Raw genomic sequence first — 26117 nt, forward strand, 5'->3', positions numbered from 1 at the left:
ACTGTTCCTTGAATAAACAGTACTTATTTTTATTGACTTACCAAGTTTTTAAAGTTCCCTCCTCTTACTGGATTTAAAGCTTACTTTACTTGATACACCAACCGTTGGAGTAGATGTTAATTCATTGATTAACCCTACCTCAAAACCCCATACTTCTTCCTGATTTTATATCTTTGTCAGAATCAGATAACACAGAGAATCCTAGGAAAGCTGCCTAGCTACAGAACTAAAGATGAATTCCTTGCATTTTCTTAATGCTGTCTTAGTTTTTTTTTAGGTTGGTGATCACAAATTCAGTGCCCACCGCATTGTGCTTGCTGCCTCAATTCCCTACTTTCACGCCATGTTTACCACTGACATGATGGAATGTAAACAGGATGAGATTGTTATGCAAGGGATGGACCCAGGGTAAGTAAAGTGTTAATTGCGCTCTTAATCCAGGCAAGTCAAAGACCTAGTTCTAGCAAATCAGTGCATGTAAACTGTGTCTATATAGAAGACTCTGTGTTGTCCAGAATTGATGCAAAGTCCATCGTTTGTTCAAAAAACGAATAAAGCTTATTTTGAATGAATTGACTTAACTTGATGCAAAGTCTTACTAGTGCAAGTAAGGTTTGGTAGTTTATTGTGTTGTTGGTTAGTCTAGTGTTCTGTTCAGCCACGATCCTGTATATTTTCATCATGTGTTTGAGTTGAATATGGCAGTAAAGGGATATGTTTCGCTTTACATGTTAAATGCATGGGGTCTTGTTGGCACAAGGTCTTTAAACATGAAGACCATGAGTATTTCGGCAGTTGAGGGCCGCAGATCATTTGTCTAGCATTCCTTTTCTGTTTTTGAAGCATCAACCCTCCCATGGTCTGCTTTTTTAAAATAGAGTAAATTGGAGAAAATAATCACCATTTCTGCAGCCCTTGAACTTTAAAGAATCAGAACAGGTACTTGCATTTCACGTTTTTTTCCTTGGTGACCTGGACGCCTTTAAAAACAGTTTTCTGTGTTTGAGACATGTGAATCCAAAACTTGTTTTTCGAAAGTAGTCTTTTTTAATCAGTAAGTATAAATGATTGTGCCTTTTTAATGACAGTCTACTAGGAGTTGTAGGTGAATTGTAGACAACAGAGGTTAAAAAAAAGTTTTATTTGCAAAAAATGACTGCTTACATCCTTGGAGTAATTTTTAGATGTTATGGTATAATTATTTTCCTTCCTAGTGCACTAGAAGCCTTGATAAATTTTGCCTACAATGGACACTTAGCAATAGATCAGCAGAACGTGCAGTCATTGCTGATGGGTGCAAGCTTTCTCCAGCTGCAGAGTATCAAAGATGCATGCTGTTCTTTCCTAAAAGAAAGGTAAGTTATTTATAGTTCTTGTACAACACCGAAGGTTTAGCTAATCGCACCCCCAGTGCAGTGTTTACTGTTATTTGCAGTATTCACATTACACTCCTGCATGCAGCAGGCTGCTGAAGCCACTGCCTCATAAATATTGAGATGCTGCTCCAGACATTCTTGAGTATTGTACACCTACTCATTCTGTTATGTTACAAGTAATATTGACTTCAGGTAAGGATACCGTGGCATCTGAAATGTTTCAAAATGTCATAAGTAATGTGAGTCGTGTAGTCCAAAGATAACTGTAGCAGAAAAAAAGCTCTATATTATTATTATACATATAAATGAATGTTTTGTTTTATTTTATTTTTTACATTGCATTCAAACTGTTAAAAACCATAATCGTAAGATAGCACAGTCTTAATAGGAACATAATGTCTGGTTATTCATGATTATATCATGAGCTTCCATCATGCCATGGTTGGTTCCATGTGATTGTATTGTGTGGCATAATTAATTTCAGATGTTAATATAAGCGTAATTAATTTTGAAGCCCTATGTTTGTAATTATTCTTTTCATTCATCTCTTCTGCTTAGTCCATACCCTACCCCTTTCTTTCTGACTATGTACTTTTCCCTTTTTCAGTTACATTTACTTAGTCAGTATTAACTTTTTTTCAATTTTCTCCTAAAATCATAAAAGTACAAGACAGTACATCAAAACCACTATAAAAGGAGAGACAAACGAAAAATCGGATTATCGCATAATTGCCAAGATAAAATACTCTAAAATACAGTGCAATTTAAGCACATCCATGAAAATGCAAAATCTGGATAAAACTCAAATACAGTCTAACATTCTCATTAAATTACTCAATGGCAATAAAACACTACAGATAAACAACAGGATACAAAATAGAACACCCTAGGAGATCTTAAGAGTTGTAAAGACAAGAACTCTGCTCTCACATGTCTCAAATTCAGGGACAAAAGTACTGGGTGGGTAGATTGGTATTTTCGAACTGGTGAATCTGGGGTAAATCCTAATAATGTTTTTTTTTTTTTTTTTTTTAATACAACTTTATTGCATTTTACAGTTTACAAGTGCACTAGCATGTTCAAACAATATCAGGTCAGAGCAGTTACCAGAGATCTGCATTTTCGGATTTACAGTAGTGTGACATATGAAAGGGTAATGATACCATAGCATATAAAAATAAACAGTATCAGTGTCTTTTGCAGTCATAACATTTAACCCATTAACTCAACCACAATAATGTGAAAGTTATCAGGAATAGAAAAGTGGTCAGAAGGACACGCTTGTAGCTCAGATACTTTAGGTCCAGACCCTTTGGAAGCAACAACTGATGAAACAGATTTATGACCTGATTTAGAGTTTCACAGAAGAGTTCCTCAGTCTCAAATGTGACGGATATACCGTTCGCCGTATTACGATCTCCATAGGCTAAAATGGGATTGTAATACAGCTGACGGGATATCTGTCACGTTTGTGAAGGAGTGCCCTCTGTGAAATGCTAAATCAGGCCCTTAGTCTAAAATAACTTAACAATTTGCAGTGGTAGCTGGTCATCCCCAGATTCGGTTAAGGCTCCAATCCAATAACTGATTTAACCAAAACAAAGTGACGTGACCTATGTTTGCTGAAAGCTGAGGTCTCTCGCTCCGTTGCCACCCTAGGGAAGAAGGCCTGCTTCACCGACACAATGTTCCCTTTCACAATACGCTGTGGATCAGAAAAAAGTTCTGGACGACTCGATGAAGCAAAGTTAATTCTAATGAATGTGAGCCAGGGTATGCAGGACATATTATCCAAAGTTAAACCGCCTCGTACTAACTCTTCTGACTATTAAATCCTCTTTCAACCAAATGGATAACTATAGGAGTAGAGGACGTAGACCAATAGAATCAGAAATGTACCCCAAGTCCAGTTTTTCATGCACGATCTCGCTAGGGGTTCCCTGGTGGACATTTAAAAGACCTCTCAGGAAACTATTCTCAGCAACCTGTAGAGGAGCAACAGATGTATATCCCTAGATGTCTCATCCAAAGCAAACTACTGAAATGCATTTGGCCGATAGACTTTGAGTGTGGTCTCTACATGTGTGTGGCGTAAGCATCTAGAAAATTTACTTATACCATTAATAGCCCTCCTAAACAGCATGACATTTTTTTGAAGCAGTAGTTGCCATTAAGGATGGAAGTCCAAAATAATTCCCATACAAGAGAAGTGATCAACTCTGCTATTAAGATTGGCCTTTGTGTCAAATTTCCTTGTGGTGGTGTTTCTGGGGCCAATAACCATGACATTGGACTTTGGTACAGTTGGTCGACAGGTGAAGTCCATATGTGAAGGAGACAAGCAAATCTAAGAGGTGTTGCAAGTCCTTGGTCGTACGTACTTTTAGGACGGCATCATATGCATGTAGAAGAGCGAGCATAGGGCGCCCCCCCCAATATGGTACATTGAGCCCTTGATTAGATAAGACCGACTCTAAGCCGTTAATATAGAGAACAAAGAGGAAGGGAGACAGGATGCACCCCTCTTCTGAGACTAAAGGGATTACAACATTCTCCATTGGCCCAATATCTCACAGAGGAAGTAAGACCCTCGTGAAGATCATGCAGAAAGGTGACCAGCACGGAGTTGCCCCCATGGACTCCAACACAGCCCAGAGATTAGCCCTGTTAACCCTATTAAAGGCTAAGCTGAGGTCCATGAAAGCCAAATGAACGCCCCTGCCTTTGCCCTGGTATATTTAGAGATCAAGAGTAAAAGATTCAAATTATGTTTGATAGTACCTTTGCCCTGAAATATATTGAATCTCTGATAAAATCTTGTCATCCTTAGCCCAAAGAATGTGGTGGTCTAAAACCACAGAACCGTTCATTTTGAGCTCACTATCCATCGGAGAAAGGCTTAATAACAGACGAGTCCTTTTTTCAGCCCTTTCTTGAAAATGAGCACAATAACAGAATGGTGCCAATTAGAGGGTAGTGAGCTGCGGGTGGCTGCATTAAGATGTTGAGTTACTGTTGGGGCTCAGAGATTAACTTCAGATTTAAACATCTCCTAGAACCCCATCCAGACCCAGACCCAGACCTTGCTGTCTGGTAGGGACATAATTGTTTTCTTGACCCCCACTGGAAGCAGTCTACTGGCCTTGTGACCACTACCATGCAGATCCTTACTATTATCACAATCGTAAATGGCATCAAAGTGATAAAGCCAGGATTGGGTAGTAATACTGAGGGTCTGCACAGACACCTGCTCAGGGCCGAAACAGTGGGTGGTCACAACCTTCCAAAACGCAGTGCTGTCCTGGGAGGCTCAGGTCCCCAGTAAATTGTCCCATAACTTCTCCTTTAAATTCCCTGCCTCACATTACGAGCCTGACAGTAAGAAGCCCTAGCCCTCTTCGCCTCCTCCCGATTGCTGGGCTGCCTTTGCAGAGAAGCTATAAGCACCTTATGGGCCTGAGAGCATGCCTTGTCGAACCACTTTGAAAGAGTCCCTGGCCGAGCAGCACTAGGCAAGGTGAACATAGCCTTAATGCGCCCCATCAGATTAAAAAAAGGCACCAAGATGTTTGAGTCAGTGGCTATTTTGTCAAGACAGGTATAGAAATCAGATTTGACAGGAGGACAACAAGTAAGAATTAAAATCAGCTAGGACAACCTTGGCCCATTAGTCTTTTCTCCTGGTCTTTAGTGTTGACTGACTCCTTGTATAACCCTTCCACCTTAACTGGAGTTGGAATCAGTGAAAAGTTGCCAAAAGAGGGTTAATGATCATTCTTGGTATGCCAAAGTACATTAAACTTGATCACAGAAGAGAATAAGCAGCACTATACAAAGATAAAATTATCGTGATTGACCCTGCCCCCTTAAAGGTTGGAATTTGTGACCTACCAATAACATCCTCCTTATTGACCTTATTGAAAAGCTCACAGAGGTGTGTTCTAAGATCATACGATTGAGTAGATCCCCTTGTTGAGAATGGTTAGGGTATGCTGGATCCATACCAGGGAAATCATTTTCATTATCCTCATACAAGGAACAGTCCGAACAGGGGTGCAGATTAAAGCCACCCTACAGTATAGTAGCGTTAAAACTTGAAGAATTTACAACATAATTGTCCAATAAATTACCCAGTTCAGAACCACATTGTGCCCCTCCCTAACTGACGTTAAATTATATATATTCACCACTAGCACCCTTGGAGAACTTGGAAAGATCAAGAGTGCCCAGAATATGTAATTAATTGGAAGTAACCCCATCCATTTTGCAACTAACGTTCAGATTAATAAAAGTGCCCCCCCCCCCCCCTGTGGCTCTACAATAAGGGAGGCGAATGTAGCAAAACCATCTAGCAAGAGTACTCTCCACTTCAAAGGTCTCCTGTAAGCAGACAATGTCACAAGTGTTGAATAGATTGTAGCACTCTTCTGTAGCAAGTTTACCTTGAACCCCCACAATATTCCAGCTCAAAACCCACAGGGTATTGAGGGAACGTGACTGTTGGTTCGTCAAGAAATGGTTCAACCTCAAAGTGAGTCAGTCCTGAACATGTAGGTCCCAAAGGGGCTCAAAACTGCCTCTTTGTTTTGGGGGAAAAAAAATAATATATATTTCTGCCCCAACAAAAGTCACTGAAGAACAGCCAGCAGGGATATAAATGGCCTACCTTGGTGTCCACACATTTTTAAAAAAAATTAAAAGCCAGCAGAGGTTGCCACAAAGAACAAGGGGGGGTGGCCCTGCCACTTCCTTGTCTGACTGGTGAAGGATGGACCTGCCCCTTTGGCCTAGGCCTCGTCCGGGCACGTCCCGCGCTGCAGGAGAAGATGTAGATCTTTATAGCGCAACTTCAATGCAGGCACTGCCTCCCCCGGCGGTCACAAGCAGTAGGAATTATAGTTATGGGACATGTAGTCCCTGCAAAGCAGCGTCTTGGTTTCTGTGCTGCGGGAGAAGGTCCACCACTATATAGTGCTACTTCAGTGCGGGCCCCGGCGGTCACAAGCAGCAGGAATGCTGGTTTTGGGACCCGCAGTCCCTGCATAGCAGCGTCTTGGTTGTAAAATGTTCTCATTTTTGTATGTCTGACTACAGACCGCTTTAGCAGTCTGTCACGTTTTCTGTCCGCACAAGTCACAAAATATAAAATATGGGAATGGGCCCTCCTTTTTTTTTTTTTTTTTTTTTTTTTTTTTTTTTTTTTTTTTTCATTGAGCCCCTCCCCGAGGCATTTGATTCCTGTGTTGTCCGTTGTGTTTTGATATCTGCTCTCTTAATTTTGCAGCTATTGACATTCATTACCTAGCACTGGGCACAATGAACAGGTTTGACCTATCCTACAGTTACTGATATGAGCATCCCTGAATTAAATTAATTGTGCCATTCTGATTATTGAAATACATGCATCGGCGTCACTTAACATGCTGGTCAGTTGTATCGTATTGCAACATTTTATAGTGTTTACTACCCAATGTGGGGCACTGAAGCACTTGCCTGTAGGAGTAGCCGGCTACCCGTGGAGGATGTGTTGTTGGAAGGGTGTTGACTTTGTTATCGATCATATGTGTTTGTAACGAATAAATGTTAAGCCGGGCATACAGTACAGTAGCTAATCACATGGACCAATCTGACCTATGCCAATCGTTCCATGGTCCACTCTTAGTGCCGCTACAAACAGTACTTCCATCCTTCAGGCTAGCACCCTTACATCTACATCCTCACTGACCATTCTGCTAGCAGTGCTTGAAACCTTTTTCGGTCATTCTTAGAACCAACCCTTTCCAGCTGTCAATCAGCCTAAACGCTTGTCTTTTACCAACTACCAGAGGGGAGCAAAAATATTTAAAATGCAGGGTGAAATTGGAGGGCAAAAATGTTACATATTTATTGTTTTGTAATAAAACAAGAAAATAATCACTCTGAATGGACTTGGTGCTCTTATATTTCATTTTTTTTCTTTAACAATGGTCCAAAAGTATTAAAATTAGAATATATCATAAATAGACTATTGAGTTGACTGCGTTGTACATTGAACAATTGACGGACCCATAATGGCCCGTTGTTTTGTAACTTATTGCTTTCCTAATAAAGCTTTGTTATTCTGTGCAGAACTAACTTTCTCAAATATTTTTTTCGTTCCAGGCTCCATCCCAAGAATTCTTTGGGTGTACGCCAGTTTGCAGAGACCATGATGTGTGCTGTGCTCTACGACTCGGCCAACAGTTTTGTTCATCAGAATTTCGTGGAAGTGTCTATGTCGGAGGAATTCTTGGCTCTGCCTTTTGAAGATGTGCAGGAGCTTGTTTCTAGAGATGAACTGAATGTGAAAGCTGAGGAACAGGCATGTAGACTTGGGCAACTGTACTACTGACTGCATTTTCTGTCAGTTGTACTAGTACAATGTAAAGCTAAATGACTATAAAAAAAGTCTACAGTAGCATTTATTATCATGTAGATTATCATTAGAAATATATTGGCCTTAAGGGAAGTTTCTTCCTGTGGCCCAGCTATATTCCATATCCTACTCAATTTGCATTCGTTTAGTCTCTCTCCTTCTGACACTTACTCTTTCTTACCCCCTTTTTTCACACTCTCCTGAGCTTACTCTTATGCTGTCGCGTGCTCACTGTCTTCTTTCAGGCTTTCACTCACTTTCCCTTTGGTTCTTTTCTGTCAACAGCAGGACAATAACATTGCTGTGAAGTAGGGTGACCATAGTGAGCTTGGCTACAATTCCTTTTACTACGGCCACTGTTCAGTTTAATTCAAATTAGTAAATCTATTGTTTTAGATCGTTCATTTCCCAACTTTAGTTCCACTGATTATTGTACATAGTAAATATATGGGTTCTGAGGCACAGATTTTTTTAATTTTTTTTTTAGGTTTCGGCTAGACAGCAGATACACTTTCTCGAAGCGACATGTTTACTATTCAGTGGACTTCAGCCCCCCCATCCCCCACATAAATTTACAATTTGCTCGCTCCATCATTGCGCTCATATACTTTGTCGCCGTTTGAGCATTGCATGCATGTGTCATGCTTCTTGTGTTGAGCATTCCTTCAGAGCATGGACCAAGTACTTGTATCCATCCACTGTTCCTGTTTTAGGAGCTACTTTTTTTCTTGGTGTACACCCGCCATACGAGTACTCGTGATCTCACTAGCTCCATCGTCAGCTTCTTGTTGCCTCATCCCCCCCCCCCTCCCCCAACCTCCCACCCAGCCTATCATCTGCAACCAAATCTCTCTCACATCTGATCGCTGCTTTATCTGGGTTTATACTTGCAAGAGATATGTGTAGGATAACTTTAGAAGACATAAGGTACATTTTCTTATCACCTTGTTTTACAATTTATTGAACGCATCGTTGGGTATTATTATTTATATAAATTAATTTATAATTTAATATACCTCAGAATGAGTCACCAAAGCTCAGAATAAGTCGGCGAAATTCAAAATCCCTCTGTTTGACTATTTTAACAAGTTTGCTAATTAAAAAAAAAAAACTGAAACATATAGTGATCCTTTACAACAATTACATGTAAAATTTCATTTCTGTGTTTAAGTTAATTAGAAGATATTTACTTTGTACTTATTCTGGAGGCAGTAGAGCCAATTGTGCCATCTTGCGGCCAAATACGAGAATGTGTGATATTTCAGCATAAAGAATATCATTGCCACCTCCTCCTCTCCGTAGACTTCGGTTTACATGATTAAAAAATGGCCTTATTCTTTACCCTGGATCAAAGTAATGGTAAATATAGAAGCTAGAAGTTCAGCATATTCTCTAGGCAGCTTACATAAATATAATTATTTCAGCAGCATGCTTATTCCTAGTGACGGACTATTTTGTTCGGCCCACTTTAGGGAAAGATCACTTTACAAATATTTACACACGTTTGCCTTAAGTCGTTAGTGTCAGAAGCATTTAAGATCGTTGCCCTCTAGCAAAATGAGATATGAAGCTTTTTCCAAGGATGTTATTGAGAGTTACTTCTTGGATGACCCACACAGTTGCATAACTTGATATTTATTTGGTAGGTCTCTTAGTACTCATAATGCAAAAAGTCTTAAAATACCCTATTATACCTGGCTAAAAGACCCTGACATTGACAAAACTAATAGCTGTGACCTACTGGCTTTGCCAATGCTTGTTAAATTAAGAGGTATGGGTTATGTAGGGCATAACATGACGCTTGATCAGTTTTTGTGTATCTATTATAAGGAAATTAGCTGATAATACTTGGAGCTTTGAAATACCAATTTTAGATATTTCTCGACCTTCAGTACATTGGGCACCCGGGTATCAGCTGTCAACTAGAAGCCTTACTTTACATCCTATTGAAAGTATCCAGGCACAACTTATTGAAGGTGAAAGACCAAACAATCAAGCTGACTGCTTTGCTGTGATTTTGTTTTTCAGGCACTTATAAATAGCTACTTAAAAATATTTGAATGCCCCTTACTTAATTGGGAATCATTTGTTGTCTTATCTTAATACTTTAACTACCATATGGCTGTGTTTCTAATAGAGCCTCACATTCCAAATTTGCATTTTAAGAAGTGTGCTCGGTCTTCCATGAGATGGTACCTATCAGTTTTCTGATACATCAGATAATTAAGGTATTTATGTTAGTGGTTCCCATCCTTTTGACTTCTGTGGATCCCCACCTTATTACTAATGGGACCCGGCCACCCCCTACTGAATCATTATTGGAAACCAGGGACCCCTGCCCCCCACTGAGTCATTACTGAAAGATAGGGATCTAATCTGTTAATAATTAATTTTCTAAGCAGTTTGGGATCACGTGAGGAGGCTTCGCGGACCCCCAGGGGTCTCTGGACCACAGGTTGGGAACCACAAATTTATGTTGTTTCAGAGAGTTGATATACAATACAGGTACAGTGGGACTTTTTCATACAGTTTCCCCTTAATGCTGTTTTGTGGCTGAAACCTCCTGATAAGCAGATTTATGAAAAATACCAACAATTGACATAGAACTGAAACTTACCATACCAACCTCATCTTTAGTTTAATATGGTAAAAAAAATATTCTTATTTAGAAGCTCTGAGACTTAAAAATATTGTGTGTAAATAAGGAATGATGGTTTCATAGGAATTAACAAGATATTTGTCCACTAATCGTAGTTGCTCCAGAATAGATATAGATTTTTTTATATATATATATATATTCTCTCCCATTTTGGCCATGGACATTTGTACATCTGTGAGGCAGCAAGACCACTTAAAGTTAAGGCTGCTCATCGCTAAAATTTGCAGAAGAATGGCCTTCATTTTTAGGTTTTGCCTGTGACGGCACATGTACTTGCAAGAGATATTGTATCAAACAAGTGGCTTCTACCTCCTAAGTGGGCAGTGTTTCCTGGCTTAATTTCCTCTGGAGCATGGACCATATACAGATTGCTTCATCACAATTACGGTCTTTCCGTTGCTGTGATTACAGTACTATTTCTCTTTTCATCTTCCTACCATGTAGTTGCGTTTTTTTTTTTTTCTTCCAATCATATTGCTTCTTAATGTCCTTTGTGCTCCTTCTCTCCCACCCTTTTTTGTGTTGCTCCTTTCCTCCCACTCACTCTAGTCTGTGTTGCTACTTTGTCTGTTGTTCTGCTTCCCTCTCGCCTACCCATGCCTGTCTTGCATCTGTGATATCTTCCGCCCCCCACCAACCCTTGCCTTTGTTGTGTCGTCCCCCACCAACCCTTGCCTTTGTTGTGTCGTCCCCCACCCCTCCCACCCTTGCCGCGTCTACCCGCCCTTGCCGCGTCTTCCCTCCCTCCCGCCCTTGCCGCGTCTTCCCTCCCTCCCGCCCGCCCCTTGCTGCGTCTTCCCTCCTTGCCGCGTCTTCCCTCCCGCCCTTGCCGCGTCTTCCCTCCCGCCCTTGCCGCGTCTTCCTTCCCGCCCTTGCCGCGTCTTCCTTCCCGCCCTCCCGCCCTTGCCGCGTCTTCCTTCCCGCCCTCCCGCCCTTGCCGCGTCTTCCTTCCCGCCCTTGCCGCGTCTTCCTTCCCGCCCTCCCGCCCTTGCCGCGTCTTCCTTCCCGCCCTCCCGCCCTTGCCGCGTCTTCCCTCCCGCCCTTGCCGCGTCTTCCCTCCCGCCCGCCCTTGCCTTTTGTTGCGTCTTCCCGCCCTTGCCTGGTTTGATTCTTCCCTCCCTCCCTCCCAGTTGCCTGGTTTTGATTCTTTCTTCCTTCCCTCCCTCCCTCCCTCCCTCCTGCCCTCCCAGATGCCTGGTTTTGATTCTTTCTTCCTTCCTTCCTTCCCTCCCTTCCTCCCTCCTGCCCTCCCAGATGCCTGGTTTTGATTCTTTCTTCCCTCCCTCCTGCCCTCCCAGATGCCTGGTTTTGATTCTTTCTTCCCTCCCTCCTGCCCTCCCAGTTGCCTGGTTTTGATTCTTGCCCCTTCTCTCCCACCTACCCTTGGCAGTTTTGCATCTGTATTGCATCTTCCCTTCTGCTCACCCTTAACTTTGTTGCGTGTTCCCTCCTACTCACCTTTGCCTTAGTATGTTGCCTCCTTCTCACCTTTGCCTTTGTTGATTCGTCCCTCCCGCCCACCCTTGTCGGTGTTGCTCCCTCCCCTCTCACCCTTACCTTTGTTGCTCCTTTCCACCCGCCTACTCTTGCTGTGTTGCATCTTATTGTCTGTGCAGCTTCTTAGCACCCTTGTCTGGTTTGCTTCTAAACCACCCACCCTTGCCTTTGTTGCTTCTAAACCACCTACCCAACCTTGCCTGTGTTACTTCTTACCAATCATCCACCATTGCCTGTGTTGCTTCTTGCGCCTGTTGCTTCTTCCCTCCCACCCACCCTTGCCTGATCTTTACACCCATCCCCTTGTCTGCGTTGCGTCTTTCGACCCAACCACCCTCAACTGGGTTGCCTGCTGCGTCGGTCCACTTACTCACCCACACTTGCCTGTGTTGCGTCTTCCTACCCAGCCATGTTGCTTCTTCCTACCCAGCCACACTTGCGTGTGTTGCGTCTTACCCACCCGCTCCCCCTTCTCTATAGTTTGCTTATTCTACCCATCTTTGTCTGGGTCGCTTCTTTTTTCCACCTTCCCTTGTCTGGGTTGCCTCTTCTCACTCACCCTTGTCTAGATTGTGTCTTCCCAATTGATTTAGTTGTTTCTACTTCCCATGCACCCTTGTCTGAGTTGCTTCTTCTTCCCATCCACCCACCACCCTCGTCTGGATTGCTGCTTCTTAACCCTTGTCTGGGTTGCTGCTTCTTCCCAGCCACTCATCCACCTTTTTTCTGGGTTGCTATTTCTTAACCCTTGTATGGGTTGCTTCTTTCTCCCACTTACCCACCCTTGCCTGGGTTGCTTCTTCCACTTTGTGTGTGGGTTGCTTCTTCCTCCCACTCCCCATTGTCTGAATTGCTTTTTTCAAGAATCTGGGTTGCTTCTTCCTCCCACCGACCCACCCATTTCTGAGTTGCATCTTTGCACCCAACCACCTTTGTCGGTGTTGCGTCTTTCCACCTAGTCATCCTTGTCTCTGTTGCGTCTTTATATTCTGTGTTGCAATGTTCCACCCACCCATCCTTTCCTGTGTTGCATCTTGATTGCTTGTGTTGCATCTTGATTGCCCGTATTGCATCTCTCTACTCGGGTACCTTTACCTGTGTTGTCTTCCCAACCAGCCACCCTAGCTTGTGTGGCATTGCCACCCACCTGCACTCTTGTGCCTGGGTTACGTCTTTGCAATTGTCCGGGTAGCATCTTCTAAAATGTCTAAGTTGCAGCTTCTTCCCTCCCACCCACCCTTGTCTGGGGTGCTGCACCCACCCTTGTCTGGGTTGCGTTTTCTTCCCAATTGTTTGGGTTGCTTCTTACTCACACCCTCCCTCGTCTGGGTTGCTTCTTCCTAATTGTCTGGGTTTCTTCTTTGTTTCTTCTTTGTCCAGCCCACACTTGTCTGAGTTGCTTCTTCCCATCCACCAACCGACCCTTGTCTACGTTTCTTCTTCTTAACCCTTGTCTGGGTTGCTGCTTCCTCCCTCCCGAACACCCACACTTGCTTGGGTTGCTTCTTCCCCCAACCCCAATGCTTGGGTTGCTTCTTCCACCCACCTGTGCTTGGGTTGCTTACTCTTCTCTGGGTTGCTTCTTTTTAACCATTGTCTGGGTTGCTCCTTCCAACCCACCCTTGCCTGGGTTGCTTCCCCCTCCCACCCTCGCATGGGTTGCTTCTACCTCCCACCCATCCTTGCCTTGGTACTCTGGGTTTCCTGCCCCCTTTGCCACTTCCTGGTGCAATGTCTCTCCCTCAGCTCCAGCCCATCTAATCATTGCTTCTTTCTATCTTAGAGTCTGTGGGCCCTTGGTCTTTCCAGTGCATTGTGATCTCTCGTTTGGCCAGTATCAGTGCTAGATCTATAAACTTGTTCACGGTTTTTTTCTTATGTGGTCTAGAGAAACCCCCTAGTATTATTGCTGTTGGAGTAGGTGAGAGTCTTCTGTTTGATAGTGTTGTGAGGGTATTCAATATTTCCTCCCAATAGTGTTTCACTGTGCTGCAAGTCCATAACATGTGGAGTAGGCCTGCTTCTGGTGCTGTGCAACGAGGACATAGACTGTAGGTATGCTCTGTGGAGTATGTATAGATTGATCAGTTTGAGTCGAGTATTTTGGGAAGCTCTATACATATGCGTTAATATTTTTTTCCCCATAGGTTGTCGTCTGTCTTCCTGGATGTCTTCCTGCCAATGGGACTTTAATCTGTCTAGGGAGTGCAATGTGTCTTTTTGTAGTGATTTATAAATCGTTGACACAGTCTTCTTGTCCCCACCTATTGTGCATATGCTGTGACATCCGGCATGTGTGGAGGGTTCCCTGGAACCTTGCTTCCAATGTTTTTCTATTAGGGTTATGATTGCTTTATGTGTGAGGAACATTCCGGCAGGGATTTTGTGTTGTGCCATCAGGTCTTCATATGTTAACAGTTCTCCATCTCTAAAGAGGTCACCCACCATCCCAATGCCCGCCCTCAAGTTTTGTAATTCTTCCGATATTGCAGCCCCCTGGTAATGCAGTTAGACTGGCTAGGGGTAGATTTGGGGAGTATGGGTGTATAGTTTGCGTGCGTTGTAAACTTCGATTCCAACAATGGCTCATACTTTCAGTTCTAAGGGTTCTGTCTTACGCCCCCTTCTTGGTGTTAGAAGTATTCCCATAATACCTGTGGTCGAGGGATCTCGGGAACACGTGTCTGCCTCTGTGGAAAGAATTGAGTGCCATTTCCTAGCTAACCACTGAAGTTGCCCCGCTAGGTAGTACAGTTCTATGTCTGGTGCTGCCAGACCCCCTTTTATCATCAGCTGTTGGAGTTTGTGTAGGGCTAATCTATGGCGGCTCGCTCCCCATATGAAGTTAGTGATAATCGTGTCAATCTCTTTAAAGATTGATCGAGGGATTATTATAGGTAGCGTGGAGAAGCTGTATAACAGTTTAGGCAGGGTTACCATTTTCACCAGGGCTACTCTACCTGTCACTGATAAGGGTAATGTTTGTTGTAGCCCATGTCCGGCCTGCTTGTTGTAGCCCACCCATCCACCCTTGTCCGGGCTGCTTGTTGTAACCCACCCACACGCACAAGGTGACAAGGCTGGGGCTACACTGGCATGGCTGGCGGCCCCACCAAGACAACACTCACTAATAATGGAGTTAGTAAACCAGATGGGAACTAGATTATTTGGCCAAGGAGAGATCAACACATGCTTCACAGATTACTACTCAAATTTATATGCCCCCCCCAATCCCCCCCCACCAACCCCTTTAAGAACTGAACAATTGCATGACCTTGCACATATCCAGCTCCCCACTCTAGGTGAAGAGGATCAGCTAATACTGGGAGAGCTGATATCACCTCCGGAAATAAGGGGATAGGTGGAGGCAATGGCGAAAGGTAAGGTACCTGGGGCAGACGGACTACCAGCAGAACTATACAAAGCATATGCTGATCTTCTAGCACCCAAACTAAGCGTCCTTTACGAAGAAGCGCTTGAAACGGGGGTTCTGCCCCCGTCCACAAACAAAGCCATTGTTGTCCCCCTGCCCAAACCAGGGCGCCCACTTACAGAAGTTCGCTCATACCGCCCACTATCCATGCTTAACATCATCTACAAAATCTTGAGCAGTGCCATAGCCGCCGGGCTGCTGCCCCATATGGAACACCTGATACACAATGATCAAACCAGCTTTATACCAAACCGTAATACAGCCACTAATATCAGGAGACTGATTAACATAATACACTCCAAATCCTCGACCATCAACACAGCAGCAGTCATAGTGGTAGATATCGAAAAGGCATTTGACAGCCTCAGATGGGACTACCTGGAAGTAGTGATGAAGAAGATGGGACTAGGACAGGGATTTATTAAATGGGTGAAATTATTATACTCAACCCCAACGGCACACATCCGCACGGGCAAAATAATATCCCAAGCATACAGGGTAGGAAGAGGTACAAGGCAAGGCTGCTCGCTGTCGCCCCTACTCTTTGCAATAGCGATGGAGCCACTTGCACACATGGCTAGATCAGGATCATACTTTGAGGGACTAATGATAGGTAATCAGACACAAGATAGCGCTCTATGGAGACGATATGCTGATATTTCTAGGCGATCCTGTAAGGAAATGCCTCCTTGGCATGGTTACCCCCTGACTTTTTCCCTTTGCTGATGCCAAGATTATGATTTGAAAGTGTGCTGAGGCCTGCTAACCAGGCCCCAGCACCTGTGTTCTTTCCCTAACCTGTACCTTTGTTTCCACAATTGGCACACCCTGGCATCCAGGTAAGTCCCTTGTAACTGGTACCCCTGGTACCAAGGGCCCTGATGCCAGGGAAGGTCTCTAAGGGCTGCAGCATGTCTTATGCCACCCTGGGGACCCCTCACTCATTACAGACACACTGCTTGTCAGCTTTTGTGTGCTGGTGGGGAGAAAAACACTAAGTCGACATGGCACTCCCCTCAGGGTGTCATGCCAACCTCACACTGCCTCACTGATGCCAGTGTACATTTTATTCTAACATACACCCCAGAGGGCACCTTAGAGGTGCCCCCTGAAACTTTAACCGACTACCAGTGTGGGCTGACTAGTTTTTAGCAGCCTGCCATACACCAGACATGTTGCTGGCCACATGGTGAGAGTGCCTTTGTCACTCTGTGGCTAGTAAAGCCTGTACTGGGTGGAGGTGCTTCTCACCTCCCCCTGCAGGAACTGTAACACCTGGCGGTGAGCCTCAAAGGCTCACCCCCTTTGTTACAGCACCCCAGGGCACTCCAGCTAGTGGAGTTGCCTGCCCCCTCCGGCCACGGCCCCACTTTTGGTGGCAAGGCCGGAGGAGATAATGAGAAAAACAAGGAGTCGTCACTGGCCAGTCAGGACAGCCCCTAAGGTGTCCTGAGCTGAGGTGAATGACTTTTAGAAATCCTCCATCTTGCAGATGGATGATTCCCCCAATAGGATTAGGTATGTGCCCCCCTCCCCTCAGGGAGGAGGCACAAAGAGGGTGTAGCCACCCTCCGGGCTAGTAGCCATTGGCTACTAACCCCCCAGACGTAAACACACCCCTAAATTCAGTATTTAGGGGCTCCCTAGAACCTAGGAACTCAGATTCCTGCAACCTAAGAAGAAGAGGACTGCTGAGCTGAAAAACCTGCAGAGAAGACGGAGACACCAACTGCTTTGGCCCTAGCTCTACCGGCCTGTCTCCCCACTTCTAAAGACATTGCTCCAGCGACGCGTTCCACAGGGTCCAGCGACCTCTGAAGCCTCAGAGGACTACCCTGCATCTAGAAGGACCAAGAACTCCCGAGGACAGCGGCTCTGCTCCACAAGGACTGCAACTTTGCAACAAAGAAGCAACTTTGAAACAACACACGTTTCCCGCTGAAAGCGAGAGACTTTGCACTCTGCAGCCGACGCCCCCGGCTCGACTTGTGGAGAACAAACACTACAGGGAGGACTACCCGGCGACTACGAGACCATGAGTAGCCAGAGTTGACCCCCCGAGCCCCCACAGCGACGCCTGCAGAGGGAATCCCGAGGCTCCCCCTGACCACGACTGCCTGCTTCAAAGACCCGACGCCTGGTAAAGACACTGCACCCGCAACCCCCAGGACCTGAAGGATCTGACCTCCAGTGCAGGAGCGACCCCCAGGTGGCCCTCTCCCTTGCCCAGGTGGTGGCTACCCCAAAGAGCCCCCCCCCTTGCCTGCATCGCTGAAGAGACCCCTTGGTCTCCCATTGAACCTATTGCGAACCGGACGCCTTTTTGCACACTGCACACGGCCGCGCCGTGCCGCTGAGGGTGTACTTTTTGTACTGACTTGTGTCCCCCCCCGTTGCCCTACAAAACCCCCCTGGTCTGCCCTTCGAAGACGCGGGTACTTACCTGCTGGCAGACTGGAACCGGGGCACCCCTCCACCATTGAAGCCTATGCGTTTTGGGCACCACTTTGACCTCTGCACCTGACCGGCCCTGAGCTGCTGGTGTGGTAACTTTGGGGTTGCCCTGAACCCCCAACGGTGGGCTACATTGGACCCAACTTTGAACCCTGTAGGTGGTTTACTTACCTGCAAATCTAACAAACACTTACCTCCCCCAGGAACTGTTGAAAATTGCACTGTCTAGTTTTAAAACAGCTATTTGCCATTTGTGTGAAAACTGTATATGCTATTTTGCTAATTCAAAGTTCCTAAGTGAAATACCTTTCATTTAAAGTATTGTTTGGAAATCTTGAACCTGTGGTTGTTAAAATAAACTAAGAAAATATATTTTTCTATATAAAAAAACCTATTGGCCTGGAATTGTCTTTGTGTGTGTGTTCCCCATTTATTGCTTGTGTGTGTACAACAAATGCTTAACACTTCCTTCTGATAAGCCTACTGCTCGACCACACTACTACAAAATAGAGCATTAGTATTTTCTCTTTTTGCCACTATCTTACCTCTAAGGGGAACCCTTGGACTCTGTGCATGCTATTTCTTACTTTGAAATAGTACATACAGAGCCAACTTCCTACAGTGGGTCATCATACACCCTGTTTGATTTTCTTTTGATTTTTTAAAACTTGGAACTTTCATGTGTAAGTAAATACATTGAAATATTACATGCAAGAATCCAGTAGCCTCCTATTAATTTTATATGTGACGTTGATTTGTTCATTCAAGTAATATATACAACTGGAAATGGAAACGTTTGCAGAAACTTTTTTTTATTATTTTTTTATTGTACATTATGTCTAATTGTATTTCTGAGCTCTCCTTTCAGCAAAAGAGAAGCTAACTTGTTTGTCAACCTTTCATTTACTATTACTAGGTTTTTGAAGCAGCACTTGCCTGGGTGAAGTCTGACCGAGAGCAGAGGGAAGCCTACCTACCTGAGCTGCTTTCTAAAATCCGTCTGCCTCTTTGTCGGCCACAGTTCCTTACAGACCGTGTCCAGCAGGATGATCTCATCCGCTACTGCCACAAATGTCGGTGAGTGCTTGCAGTGAAGAACTTTAAGAAGCATATATTAATTGATAATCCCAAGGCACAAGGTTTTTCCAAGATGGCTCATGGTGTTGAAGGCTTGTGTTATAATCTACAGGTCAAAGGTTTGAATATCAGGTAGGCTGTCTAAGTCTTCCATGTTTGCGAGGCCTGTAAGCTAAGCAGAGTTACAATGGATAAAAGTAACACGTATTAACTATTGCACTTCAGAAACCTTATAAGTCTTTCTGAAATGCTGCTTAAGAACTCATTACCATCTGCACTATGAAATCAGAAGTTGAGCCTTTATTAGCAACAACGTGTGCCATCCATTCAGTTTGAGCTTCTAGAGCCATACAAAACGTACTTGTGTCTGTAAGAACGTGTATATTGAATTTGTTTCATGAGCATACTTAACTCAATTCAGCCGAAAGAATGTCATAATCTCTGAAAATTAAGACCTCAAAGTTCATCTCCATTTTTAACAAAACATGGGTGATTTTAGTTAGCTTGGCTTGTATGTGCTGCACTTACGTTTAAGTAATTCTAGGCAATAGTTGATGTAGCATTTCTCGTACCTGAGCACATCTCATCTGTTCCACAGTCTGAGACTGTCCCGTTTTTCCTACCTGTACTTCTGTCACAGCTTTAATTTGCCCCTTCTCATAGCCTTCTTGGCTTTGGGCCTTTTGGTCTCTTCCTACTTTGTTGGGTATCCTGCCCTTCCATGCTCAAAGTAGTTTTTATTTTTTGATTTTCTCTGCTTTCTATGACGTGTTTTTATTTATTTATTTTTATTTATTTTTTTAGGATGTTGCCTTTTTACATCCAGTAAGTGGGTTCTTTCCATCACCCACTTTATTTCCTGTCCACTTTAGCACTTAGGCTTTTACCTTTTCTTCATTTCTGTTTTTTTCTTCTCGTCTTAGTTATCATTCATACCCATTTTGCCATTAACCCTGTGTCTCATCTGCTTTCTTGCTGTTCACATTTCTCCTTATCTTACTCAGGCATTCAGCTTTGTTTTCTTTCCGCCATCAGGTTCGGACGTGTTCCTCTTCGCTCCATATTTTGAATCGGGAAAGTTAGCTAAAGTATCAAATTTGACGGTATTTTCATCGCTCGGTACCGGGTTAGTGTTAGTGTATCGGCACCGACGTCAAGACCGCTTCGGCGGCCCTTCGGGGCTTCCACTCTTCACCGAGGCCTGGTCGGCCCGACCACACCCGTCATCTCAAACTAATGGACCGGACCCCCTTTCGTTTCTGTCCTAAGTGTCACTCAAAGTATCCTTATACAGACCAGCACCGGGTCTGTAATCTGTGTTTGTCACCCGAACACAGAGGATACTTGTGAAGCTTGCCGGGTGTTTCGATCAAAGAAGACCTTGAGAGATCGACTAGCAAGAAGACTGCAAATGCCATCGAGACCGAAAGAGTATCTTGACGTCGAGGAGGAGGACAGAATCTCCATCCAAGAGACTGAATCGGATTAATCCGACAGTGAATGACCCTCGACGGTGCAACAAACCGTGAGTAAACCTGCCCCGTCCCAAACTCAGGGTCACACCAAGAAAATTAAGGCCATGGGGATGCCACCGCCAGCAGGCCATGGCTCAACCCACCAAAAGGAAGGTGACCAAACATCGGCACCGAAAAAGGCCAAGGAGTTGGCGAGGACTTCCAACTCCGGTCGAGAATCCGGCACCGAACGATTTTGACACCGAGTGATCGAATCGACCAAACCCCGATAAAGCTCCTCGGAACCGAAAGACTATACCAGCAGAAACTTCGGTACCGAAAAAAGCGGCCTCGGAGCCAAAAAGAAGCTCTTATACAGAAGAGCAAGGACTTTCCATGCAACTCAAGGAAAGACATTGATTTGAGCATGAGATAGGTATGGAAGAACTTGACCTTACACAACAGAGGTTACATATCCAAAAAGAGACTGGCAAGATTCAGACTTTACCTCCACTCAAATCGAAAAGGAAGCTTGCATTTCAGGAAACAGAAATGCAACCAAAGGCCAAAGTGGTTAGAGACAAATCACCACCACCACCAATGGTCTCACCACAGCCATCCCCACTGCACTCACCACAATTGTCACCAGTGGGAACACCTCTAATGCAGTCACCCACACATACTGGGATGACCCAAGATGATGCTGATGCATGGGATTTATATGATCCACCAGTATCGGATAACAGCCCAGAATGTTATCCAACCAAGCCGTCACCACCAGAAGACAGTACTGCATACACGCAGGTACTATCCAGGGCAGCTATGTTCCACAACGTAGCAATGCACACAGAGCCAGTGGAGGATGACTTCCTTTTTAACACTCTGGCATCCACCCACGCATCCTATCAAAGCCTGAAAATGCTCCCGGGCATGCTCAAGCACGCGCAACAGGTCTATCACGTCTAGTGTTGAAAAGAAGTACAAACCACCCCCAACAGATCCAGTGTTCATAACACAGCAGCTCACACCGGACTCAGTGGTTGTAGGGGCAGGAAGGAAAAGAGCAAACTCTCAATCATCAGGAGATGCTCCACCACCTGACAAAGAAAGTCGAAAATTCGACGCTGCAGCAAGCGAGTGGCATCGCAAGCAGCCGATCAATGGCGAATTGTGAATTCACAAGCCCTACTTGCACGCTACGACAGGGCACACTGGGACGAGATGCAAGACATCATACAGCATTTGCCCAAGGAACACCAAAAACGTGCCCAACAAGTAGTTGAAGAGAGACAGGCCATATCTAACAACCAGATAAGGTCCGCACTAGACTCGGCAGCACGGACTGTCAACACGGCTGTATCCATTCGCAGGCATGCATGGCTGCGGAGTTCTGGATTCAAGCCACAGATGCAACAAGCGGTGTTAAATATGCCTTTTAATCAACAACAGTTGTTTGGGCCGGAAGTCGATACTGCCATTGAAAAAATGAAAAAAGACACGGACACAGACACGGCCAAAGCCATGGGCGCGCTCTATTACCCACAAGTCAGAGGCACCTTTAGGAAACTACAATTTAGAGGGGGTTTTTAGCAACAAACACCTGAACCTTCCACCTCCCAAACCAGACCCACCTATCAATCACAATACCAGAGGGGGGGTTTCGTGGTTCCTATAGAGGGCAATTCCAAAAAGGAAGGGGAAAATTCCAACCCGCCAAACCAAGCCCTAGCAAACAGTGACTTCAATGTCACAACACCCCAACACTTGTCACCAGTGGGGGGGAGGCTATCCACATACTATGAAAACTGGACACATATTACAACAGACACATGGGTCCTATCAATTATCCAACATGGTTATTGCATAGAATTCACAGCATTCCCTCCAGATGTGCCACCAAAAACGCACAGACTGTCTCGACAACACTTAGACCTATTACATATAGAGGTCCAAGCACTGTTACAAAAACAAGCAATAGAGCTCGTACCCAATCACCAAAAAGGAACCGGCGTCTACTCACTATATTTCCTCATTCCAAAAAAGGACAAAACGTTAAGACCTATCTTAGATCTCAGAACACTGAATCTCTTGATCAAATCCGATCATTTCCACATGGTAACCCTTCAAGACGTAGTTCCCTTACTAAAAAAGGAGGAATACATGACAACATTGGATCTCAAGTATGTGTATTTCCACATACCCATCCATCCTTCTCACAGAAAATACCTAAGGTTTTTAATGCAAGGCAAACACTATCAATTCAAAGTGCTACAGTTCGGAATAACAGCAGCCCCCAGAGTATTCACAAAATGCCTAGCAGTAGTAGCCGCTCACTTAAGAAGACAGCACATGCACGTATTCCCATATTTGGACGACTGGCTAATAAAAGCCAACACTCAATAACAATGTCAATTTCACACGCAATACATCATAGAAACTCTACACAAACTAGGGTTCTCTATAAATTACCAAAAATCACATCTGCAACCATCCCAAATACAACAATACTTGGGAGCAACACTCAACACACAAAAGGCAATTGCCACTCCAAGTCCACAAAGAGTCCAATCGTTCCAAAATGTAAGATCAAGCAATACAACCAAACCAACACTACACGGTAAAGTTTGCAATGAAACTACTAGGCATGATGTCCTCATGCATAACCATTGTCCCAAACGCAAGATTACACATGCGGACCTTACAACAGTGCCTAGCAAAACAATGGACACAAGCACAGGGTCAACTTCAAGATCTAGTGTTGATAGACTGCCAAACACACTCTTCGCTTCAATGGTGGAACTCTATAAATTTAAACAAAGGGTGGCCAAGACCCAGTGCCTCAAGCTATTATCACTACAGATGCTTCCATGGTTGGGTGGGAGCACACCTCAACAATCACAGCATACAGGGTCAATGGGACAATCAACAAAAACTACTTCACATAAATCACATGGAACTGCTAGCGGTTTTCTAGCATTAAAAGCGTTTCAACCACTAATAGCCCACAAACACATTCTTGTCAAGACAGACAACATGACAACAATGTACTATCTCAACAAACAAGGGGGGGGGCACACTCAGCACAACTGTGCCTCTTAGCACAAAGGATTTGGCATTGTGTAATTCACAACCACATTCGCCTAATAGCACAATACATACCAGGCATTCAGAATCAGTTAGCCGACAATCTCAGCCGAGATCACCAGCAAACTCACGAATGTGAAATACATCCCCAGATCCTACAGGATCACTTCCACCGCTGGGGAACACCAAACCAAGACCTATTCGCAACAAAAGAAAACGCAAAATGCCAAAACTTCGCGTCCAGGTACCCACACCCTCAGTCCAAGGGAAATGCTCTATGGATGAGCTGGTCAGGGATATTTGCTTACACTTTTCCCCCTCTCCCACTCATTCCTTATCTGGTCAACAAACTGAGTCAAAACAAACTCAAACTAATACTCCTAGCACCAACCTGGGCTCGCCAACTGTGGTACACAACCCTGTTGGACTTATCAATAGTACCCCACATCAAACTACCAAACAGACCAGATCTGTTAACACAACACAAACAACAAATCAGACACCCGAAACCAGCATCGCTCAGTCTAGCAATCTGGCTCCTGAAGTCTTTGAATTCAAACATTTAAATCTTACACACGAGTGTATGGAGGTCATTAAACAAGCGAGAAAACCTACAACAAGACATTGTTACGCAAACAAATTGAAAAGATTCATTTGCTACTGCCACATTAATCAAATTCAACCACTACATGCCTCCACAAAGGACATCGTAAGCTATTTATTACACTTACAAAAGTCTAATCTAGCATTCTCTTCCATTAAAATCCATCTCACTGCAATATCTGCCTATCTGCAGATTACACATACAACATAACTTTTTAGAATCCCAGTCATTAAAGCATTTATGGAAGGACTAAAAAGAATCATAACCCCAAGGACGCCACCAGTACCTTCGTGGAACCTTAATATTGTATTCACACAACTCATGGGCCCACCATTCGAACCCACGCGTTCTTGTCAAATCCAATATCTGACTTGGAAAGTAGCCTTTCTAATAGCTATCACATCACTTAGAAGAGTGAGTGAAATACAAGCATTTTCTATTCAAGAATCCTTTATACAAATACATAAACATAAAGTGGTTCTCCGTACAAATCCAAAATTCTTACCAAAGGTCATATCACCATTCCATCTAAACCAAACTGGAACTCCCAGTCTTCTTTCCACAACCAGACTCAGTAGGTGAAAGGGCCTTGCATACATTAGACATAAAGAGAGCACTAATGTATTACATTGACAGAACGAAACAATTTCGTAAAACAAAACAATTGTTTGTAACTTTCCAAAAACCTCATGCAGGCAACCCTATATCCAAACAAGGCATTGCCAGAGGGATAGTTAAATGCATTCAAACCTGTTACCTTAAAGCAAAAAGAGAATTATCCATTACACCAAGAGCACATTAAATCTCGAAAAAAGGGCGCCACAATGGCTTTTCTTGGAAATATACCAATGACAGAAATTTGTAAGGCAGCCACCTGGTCTACGCCTCATACATTTACTAAGCATTATTGTGTAGACGTGTTAGCAACACAATAAGCCACAGTAGGACAGGCTGTATTAAGAACATTATTTCAGACAACTTCAACTCCTACAGGCTAACCACCGCTTTTGGGGAGATTACTGCTTTATAGTCTATACACAGCATGTGTATCTGCAGCTACACATGCCACCGAACGGAAAATGTCACTTACCCAGTGTACATCTGTTCGTGGCATGAGATGCTGCAGATTCACATGCTCCCTCCCACCTCCCCGGGAGCCTGTAGCCGTTTTTAGTTGCATGAAAATTGTTAATATGTAAATAAATATTATTTCAATACACACTATGTACATACATTACTACTCCATTGCATGGGCACCTTTTTAGTATACTCAACTCCTACCTCACCCTTTGCGGGGAAAACAGTCTAAGATGGAGTCGACGCCCATGCGCAATGGAGCCGAAAGGGACGAGTCACTCGATCCCGTGACTCTAAAAGACTTCTTCGAAGAAAAACAACTTGTAACACTGCCTGATTTGTCATGAAACTGTTGGGTATGATGGCATCATGCATCGCCATTGTCCCAAACGCATTATTACGCATGCGGTCCTTACAACAGTGCCTTGCAAAACAGTGGTCGCAGGCACATGGTCATTTCCAAGATCTAGTGTTGATAGACCGCCAAACACACATTTCACTTCAGTGGTGGAATCCCACAAATTTAAACAAAGTGCGGACATTTCAAGACCCTGTGCCTCACGCCATTCTTACAACAGATGCATCAATGATTGGATGGGGGGCACACCTCAACAATCACAATATTCAGGGACAGTGGGACAACAAACTAAAAAAAAATCACATAAATCACTTAAAACTGCCAGCAGTGTCCCTAGCACTAAGAGCCTTTTAACCTTTTCTTGCTCACAAATACATTCTTGTCAGAACCGACAATATGACAACAATGTACTACCTAAACAAACAGGGAGTAACCCACTCATCACAACTTTGCTTTCTAGCACAAAAGATTTGGCATTGGGCAATTCACAACAACATACACCTGGTAGCTCAATACATTCCAGGGATTCACAATCCATTAGCAGACCACCTCTTTCGAGATCACTAACAAACCCACGAGTGGGAAATTCACCCCCAAGTACTTCACAAATACTTTTGTCAGTGGGGGACACCAGACCTAGACCTGTTCGC

At 44.1% G+C, this 26117-nt stretch overlaps 1 protein-coding gene across 3 annotated transcripts in view; it reads left to right on the forward strand.

The window, feature by feature from the left end:
• The window catches only part of KLHL18 (kelch like family member 18), a 238982-nt gene that overhangs the window by 109721 nt on the left and 103144 nt on the right, over nt 1-26117 (forward strand). For all 3 annotated transcript variants that reach the window (XM_069210941.1, XM_069210942.1, XM_069210944.1), the window contains exons 2-5: nt 278-408; nt 1215-1355; nt 7518-7716; nt 18730-18890. In XM_069210941.1, the coding sequence (XP_069067042.1) occupies nt 278-408; nt 1215-1355; nt 7518-7716; nt 18730-18890 (632 nt within the window). The remainder of the gene's footprint in view (nt 1-277; nt 409-1214; nt 1356-7517; nt 7717-18729; nt 18891-26117) is intronic.

The sequence above is a fragment of the Pleurodeles waltl genome, chromosome 10, assembly GCF_031143425.1.
Source record: "Pleurodeles waltl isolate 20211129_DDA chromosome 10, aPleWal1.hap1.20221129, whole genome shotgun sequence".
NCBI classification, from domain to species: Eukaryota; Metazoa; Chordata; class Amphibia; order Caudata; family Salamandridae; genus Pleurodeles; species Pleurodeles waltl.